This window comes from Electrona antarctica (assembly GCF_951216825.1).
Source record: "Electrona antarctica genome assembly, chromosome: 3".
NCBI lineage: Eukaryota > Metazoa > Chordata > Actinopteri > Myctophiformes > Myctophidae > Electrona > Electrona antarctica.
This window is the reverse complement of record NC_136808.1, coordinates 59877819-59885379: the sequence shown is the minus strand read 5'-3', so window position 1 is coordinate 59885379 and position 7561 is coordinate 59877819. Positions and strand designations below refer to the sequence as shown.

Genomic DNA, 7561 nt, shown 5'->3' with positions numbered 1-7561 from the left:
AGGCCACAACCTGACCTGCCCAGGTGGAGACCTGTGCCCCGATCGAGGGGCACTTTTTCTATTTTGTTCTTGTTTTTTGTTTTTTTCATTTTTGGAAAGGACACCTTTCTTCTCTACCCTCGGGGCCGGTAGGTGGCGATCATGATCCATAACTTTGCATACCAACCGTCTTCTTTAAACTACAAAAGGAAGAAGAAGATATTTGCCGCGAGTTCCAACTTCCTTCCTATTGTTTTGTTCATTTTCTACCGAGGAGAAACCAAACAGCGGATAGCTTCGTTAATCAATCATTTCTCTCGTTTTCTAACATTTGTTTTAATTAATCTACTGACGATGGAAAAGGAGCTGTATTCCAAACTTGCTTCAAAAATGGGTATAAGTTCTGCCAGAGTTATTCGGTGAGTAAACCTATCCTATGTAGATTCGTTTAGTTACTACGTAGGCTACTACTTCTCCAATTCTCCAATCTGTTAATAAATACTCCAAACAAACTTGAAGTATTGTTCAGTTTGCAGAATAGGTACATTTCGCATGAAAGCACAACTCAATACAAAGACTGTTACTGTGGACGACACACGGTACAGTTGTTTACAATGATATAATTATAACTGCATGCTCATTTATAATCTACTGAAGTGTCAAAAATAAAGATTAGAGAAACTTAAGTGTGTGAGCCTGAGGTGTTAACTTGTTAGATCTGTCAATTAGTAGAGGGAACATTTTGTTACCAAGTCGTACCCTTACTAAGGTCGTACCATTATATTATTCTGCAATGATTTAATGTCGCCTGTAGGTGTCACGTTTACTCTTTTTATTTTATTTATATCTCTATCTATCCATCCATCCCTCCCCATACTTTAGCCAGGCGGAGGAGTATGTGCGCCTGTCCCAGGTCAGATGCACAGGGCTGGGGAACCTCACGGCCACCAGCAAAGCAGTGATGTGTCTGGAGCTGGCCTCCACCACCATAAAAGTACCCATGGACAAGGTGAGCTATTTGCCTTCACTGTTTCTTTGCTTATCAGAGCATATAAAGCAGTGGTTCTTAAAGTGGGATCCTCGAGGAGGATCCAGGGGGTCCCCAGTAAAAGTAGTTAACATACTGTAGCTTCTAAATCATTTGAACCATTATTGAAGATTTAAAAACAGATCGTGAAAGTACATGAAAATCTTCTGTTCTGGAGGTCCCTGGCACAAAGCCTTTTCAAATGGGGGTCCGTGGCCCAATACATATTCATTTCTAGGGGTCCTTGACAAGGTTTGAAAACCACTGATATAAATAGTTCAGATTCAAGGCTATGTACAGTAAGTCAGTGGGGAGACCATTTTGGCCGGAAAGTTAAATAAAGTTTTTATATTCAACGTTTCGTTTTAGGAATACGCCATCAAGCTGTCGGGGCTGAATAAAAAGATGTACCAGAGTCACCTGAAGGCGTTGGAGTGTCTTCTAGGCTTGGAGAGTCATGTGGGGCTCAGAGAGCTGTCTGTCCAGTACGGATGCATGGAGGCCCTCAAAGTGGCTGCACAGATACTGCAAAGGTGACAACTAAAACATTTAAACTTCTTTTTTCTAAGTTATTTTGCCTGTATTGATAGATATACAGTAGCTTGACAGGAAACGGGAGAGAGATTCGGGACTCGAACCCGCGACACACTGTCAGGCTGGATTACCAGCCATGGTGCCTGGACCGCTAAGCCGGCCCAGGCCATTCAATTCAAACATTTCTTAATGATCATTATCGGTTAATCACATATTGTCCCTATTCTGGGGGCGAACATTCAGTAAAAATAGCCGATCTACAAGGCTTGTAGATCGGCTATTTTCCATTGAGATCTTGCCCAGTCTAGCTTCTGAAAAACGGGGGGCGAAAAAAACAAAAAAGATAGCCTACATTGGCAGCCCTTCTCCCCCCCCCCCCCCCCTGTGCATGCAAAGTTCTGTTCGTAGCGAACCACAGCAAGCCGCCTTTGTTTTAAATGGTCCCCCATTAGCACGTCGGCAAAGCCATTCTCACCTATCGGCCGGAGTTGTGTTACCCACCCCGCTAGAGCTCTCATAACAGGATACAAATTAAAAAATCACACCCGTGTGAACTGAGTGGTGCAAGGTCTTATATAGCCTGATCAGCTGTGGTCACTGACGTAATGTCTCATTCCGGCCAATCACAATGCACCATGCTCATTTTTTGGTACGAACAGACACGTAGACTAACAAAGCTGAAATCACACCCGGGTGAACTGGATGACCATAGCAACCATACTCATTTTTTGGTATGAACAGACAGACCGACAGACACGTAAACTAACAAAGCCAGTTGTAGGAGTGGTTTACACCACTCAAAAATAGCAGACTTACAAGCTCACTTTCAAGCTTGTGGATCTGCTAATTTTGCTTTTATGTGATGCTGTAGACGTAGTATGATCAGGTAATTAACAAAAAACTAAAAGTTAGAATATGGATATTTGAGAATACGGTTCATTATTTTAAGATTAAATAATATTTGAAGTGGTCGAGACTTGCAAAATAATGCATGTTCATTCAATCTTCCAGAAAATCTTTAATGATCTCAGATTTTTCATAAAAGCATTGTTTAATTAAATCTGCAATTTCTTCAACTGGTTGCCTGTATGCCATGGGTACCAAATTGTTTATGAAACACATCACACTGTTTTCACAAATCGCTGATTAGGCCTAACAAAAGTTTTTCCATTCATGACATTTTATTTTTCTTGAATCCACGCAAACGTAGTGACATTGTGCCTTTGCAGATATGAACAGAGCCTGCCTGCTGCCCAGAGACAAGACCTGGATCTGTCCAAACCGCTCTTCACCACCTCTGCTCTGCACTCTGCCTGCAAGTCAGTCAGTCGCACACACACACGCATGCACACACACACATGCAAGCACACAGCTGGCACAAGTATATTCACACAGGACGCAATAAAAAAAACTTGGATGCATCTGTAAAATCTTCTTGTGAAAATTGTTTTCACAGGCAGCGTAGTTAACAAGTCAAGAGCCCTATTTAGACGATGTATGACGCATGACACAGGTGGCTCATTGGCCTTTTGGTTAGAGTGTCTGCCCTGAGACTGGGAGGTCAGGGGGTCTGCCCTGAGACTGGGAGACTGGGAGGTCAGGGGTTCAATCCGTGGTAAAACTGGGACCCTGCCATTACAGCGACAAGAAGAATCTAGACAGCTAGAGGAGAAGAATCTAGACAGCTAGAGGAGACAGGTCGGATATATACGGAGGGAAATAAATACACGAGTAGGCAGCAGCTTCCATCACATCCACTCGCTCAGCATGTCGACAGCACTACTGAAGCGAGGCGTTTATTCAGCAGTTTTATACAACATGTTAATGGGCACTTCTGGGTAGCACTCCGGCACTTCAGATTAAGAGAGTTCATTGTTATTGTTCATAATACTAGCAATGAAGATCACATGCTAACAGACCCGATGGCACCCTGCTTGCCACTCGGCACCACAGGTTTGCTACTAGAATCATGTCCAGAGGGTTTACCTTTACCGGGGTGGCTGTGGCTCAGGAGGTAGAGCAGGTCGTCCAATGATCCATGGGTCGGCGGTTCAAATCCAGGCTTGTCCTGTCTACATGTAGAAGTGTCCTTGGGCAAGACACTGAACCCATACATTGCCTAAAGTGGTTGGTGTGTGAATGTAGGAAGTGAGGATGCTGGCGTTGACTGTTCGCCACTTCACCTCCCAAAGTATGAATGAATGGTCCATTGGACCATGGACCATGGTGTAATGAAAAGTGCTATAATAATGCGATCAATTATTACTTGAACATCAAGCTGGGCAGCAGTATTATCACGCTGACTATAATTAGCTAGTGCTGCCTGGTAAGGTAGATATGAATGTAGTCTTATTGCTTATTTGTAAAAACTCTTGAATTTACATCACAGTAGTCCAAGTGTAATTGTGTGTCAATCGGCAACCAGTGGAAACAAATCTAACGAGCACCAAAAGCCACCTTCCATTGATGTCAATGGCACGCAATGCCTATCAGTGTCTATGTGAACCAACTTCCCTCATTAAAAAACCCTAACGTGAGAATCTGAGCAGTATATTGTAAAGTGGTTTTGGGTGGATGAGAAATGCACTACAGTTTGTCATGTATTTAAGTTATCAGTCAAAAGACAGAAAATAGGCTATCTACAAGATTACACCACATCGCAGAGCGACGTGTTGTAATCTTTTGATTACTTGTATTCGGTTATTCGTTATTTTAAGATTACATTGTATTTTGAGTATTTGAAGTGGTTAAACAGGCAAACGAATCGATGTTCAATCTTCCAGAAAATTCCTAATGATTATAGATATTTAATAAATATTATAGATATTTAATAAAGGCAAAGGTTGAATCTGCAGTTTCTTCAACTGGTTGGTTGTATGGCTACCAAAAAAATCACACATTACATTGACATTGAATTGTTGCTTTAATGAATGAGTTGGTACTAAATGTTGCCCTTTTACCTCCCGCATGCAGATGCCTGAAGATCAAAGTTGACAAGAAGCTAGCAACGTCATCTGGAGCCAAGAAGAGCATCTTTGACCGTCTGTGTGTTCAGATGCAGAAGATGGGACAGGACATCTGCAGTAAGTGGTATTTTAACCCATTAAAACCAGGAAAGCATGGTTATTCAAAAATAGCAGAACTACAAGCTCATAGCATGTCACTTTGTGCCGTGCTATGAGCTTGTAGATCTGGTATTTTTGAAAAATCGTGATAATTTGTGCAAATCTTTGAATACCATGTACTATGTTATGTTAAATCATACTGAGATGATGGGTATGATGATTAAATGTCCTTCACCAATACATTTGATTTGAATCAAATCACGATTTATTTGCAGATTGTTTAACCATTGCCATTGTTAATTCCTTAGTTAAATCAGTAATTTCACTCCTATGAGTGTATAAAGGGATTCTTGGCGAGATCAGTTCTAATGTTGTCATTGTGTTTCTTCCCTACAGAGGAAGCTGCTGCTCCGTTGAAAGCCGCTGTCAGAACAGTGCAGAAGAGACAGAAAACACTGATGGAAAGCATAGAGCAAGTTGAAAAGGGTGAGTTGCATGAACACATGTTCGTGGCGTGGCTGATTAGGCAGAGCTGTGTAGAAGGAGGTGTCTGTCTCTCTGCCTGGACTTAAATCTCTAACCACTGGTTTGGACTGGTATGTCAAGTATGGGTGTAATAATATTTTGGTTTATGCATTGGCCTAATGTTAGCAACAAGAACACATCCAGGAGGATACTAGAATAAATTGGCATGTTCACTGGTGGAACAAGCTTGTTCCCTTCATTCCTTAGTTACAAATATAATAATCTAAAAACTGATTTTGCTGCAAGGAAACGGGTTGATAGGCCAATGCAATGCTGTTAATTTCTGAAGGATTATCTGAAGAACCCATACCTTTCTGACCAACAATATGAAAAAGAAAATCAATCAATCGTTCTTAATAACAGTAGTATAATGGAAAATGATTTGTCAGTCACGCACATCCCTATTCTTTACAGAGGATGACTCGCCTTCGTCTCCAAAACAGCAGAGGGACGACGATGATGGAGAAGAGTCCACAGTGCAGGACTACGAGGCATGGAAGAAGAAGATCTTGGAGAACGCTTTGAAAACCAAGAAAACTGAGTCGTGAGGGGAAACACCGTTCAAAGGGACGGTTCAGGACTTCTATGGAGATGTTTGTTTTACAGGAGGTGTTCAAAAGGCGTTTTGCGCCTGATGCAACAGTAACAAGTTCAGGTATTAACGAGAAAATGATTGGCGATGGTTCCGTTTAGGTACTTTGGTGTTGGTTAAGGTCAGGGTAAGTATCTGGGAGGGCAGTGGGCCTGACCGATATATCGTTTTGGACTATATCGTCTGTCGGTGTCTAAAACTGTTGCTTTTTGGGATTAAAAACAAAGTAAAAGGCAAAAGTAGCAGATCTGCTACTTGATGCTTTTTTTATGTGGCGCTGTAGTATGACAAGTAAGGCATTGATTTACGCAAAAACACCAAGTTAGAATAAGGAGACGAGAGGTTTCTGCCCGACAGCAACAATGTACAGTATTGTACAGTATTGTATTGGTCATTGGACTTTTTTGACCACACTTGTTTAAGCACTTTCAAACTGGTGTTCCTATTTTAGGCATGCCATAAGCTTGAAATCATATGGTCCTTTTGCAAGATCACATGCCAACGCATTGTGAGCTCTATAAGCTCACATGCCAACGCATTGTGAGCTCTATAAGCTCACATGCCAACGCATTGTGAGCTCACATGCCAACGCATTGTGAGCTCTATAAGCTCACATGCCAACGCATTGTGAGCTCTAAGCTCACATGCCAACGCATTGTGAGCTCTATAAGCTCACATGCCAACGCATTGTGAGCTTATAGAGTGGATCTTTTGAAATGGGGCTTAATCACTTGAACCTAGCATCCCTATTCTGTGAACCTAGCATCCCTATTCTATGGGGGGAACCGGCGAGAATGTCAGATGCTTTGTGAGCGGCAATGTGTTTTTGGTGTAGAGGGGGCAGATCAAATCTAAAGCCGACCCTCGGTCGAGCTTGTAGTAAATGGCATTCATGAAGAGTGAAGGAGCACACGATAGGTTGCTCTCCTGTCTTTTTTTCCCCTCACCCATGCAGGGCTTTCTCAAGGATGCTATAGGGTTAAAGTGATCAATTAGAATTCATCAAAAGCATCACATTTATGTAAGCAGGGGTAAATCTTTGAAAGACAGTGTTCATCTTAAAATGGCATAATGACTTGATGTTGGATTTCACTTTTACAGATTGCTACAGTTCATATTGTGTGTGTGTGCTGCAAGAGTTGTTTAACTTTGTTTGGACCTTTTTAATAAAGCATGATGATATATGCAAAACAAGCTCACCCACTCCGAGTCTTATTCAATTATTTTATTTCAAAGTTTGAGTTATTTGCACTGAATACCTCAGCAAAGTCACACATGAAGAAAGTCTAGCACCCCCTAGTCTAATTGTGCAACATGCAAGTCAGAAAAGTGTTTTACTGTAACAAATTCCTTCACAGAAGGCATCATGTAGCGGACAGACTTCCCAGATCCTGTGGGCTCACTCACACTAGAGTCCTAGACACCAGAGCAGTGGTTTTCAAACCTTTTTAGCTTCAGTACCCGTTTCCCTGATTACTACAGTTTGCTTGTTCAACTACTGAACATATCATATGATGCTATGAATGATAAACTCGCCATTTGAAGAATATTAAATTACAAAAGAGAAATTGGTTCAAATTAGTGCCTCCTGTCCTGTGCAGATTTATTTTGAACCATTAGATTTCAGAAGGTTCGGTTTTAATGGTTTAAATGATGTGCAAATAAGAATAGCTTTCTACTAAAATAACATTTGTTGGTCAGGGTTTTGATTTAATTTGGTTTAACACTTTGCAGAACAGCAGGTTCACACAAAATGTCAATGTTTTAGCATTACCGTAAGTAACTGTAAAATAAATTAGCCCATTTCTCAATTTCTCTCATATGTTAACCCTGATTTGA

At 41.3% G+C, this 7561-nt stretch overlaps 1 protein-coding gene across 1 annotated transcript; it reads left to right on the top strand.

The window, feature by feature from the left end:
- The first annotated feature begins 203 nt into the window (after nucleotides 1-203).
- Nucleotides 204-6925, top strand: orc6 (origin recognition complex, subunit 6). The gene is made up of 7 exons (XM_079496794.1): nucleotides 204-398; nucleotides 862-988; nucleotides 1376-1539; nucleotides 2770-2859; nucleotides 4514-4623; nucleotides 5002-5091; nucleotides 5545-6925. The coding sequence occupies exons 1-7, from the start codon at nucleotides 334-336 to the stop codon at nucleotides 5676-5678; spliced, it is 780 nt and encodes a 259-aa protein (XP_079352920.1). The 5' UTR covers nucleotides 204-333; the 3' UTR covers nucleotides 5679-6925.
- Nucleotides 6926-7561: the final 636 nt, after the last annotated feature.

Bases quoted from the DNA above. Each gene is read 5' to 3' on its own strand.
- orc6 (XM_079496794.1), top strand. From the start codon at position 334: ATGGAAAAGGAGCTGTATTCCAAACTTGCTTCAAAAATGGGTATAAGT. The intron at 2,860-4,513 runs GTCAGTCAGTCG...TCCCGCATGCAG, and splicing joins GCTCTGCACTCTGCCTGCAA to ATGCCTGAAGATCAAAGTTG. The intron at 4,624-5,001 runs GTAAGTGGTATT...TCTTCCCTACAG, and splicing joins GATGGGACAGGACATCTGCA to AGGAAGCTGCTGCTCCGTTG.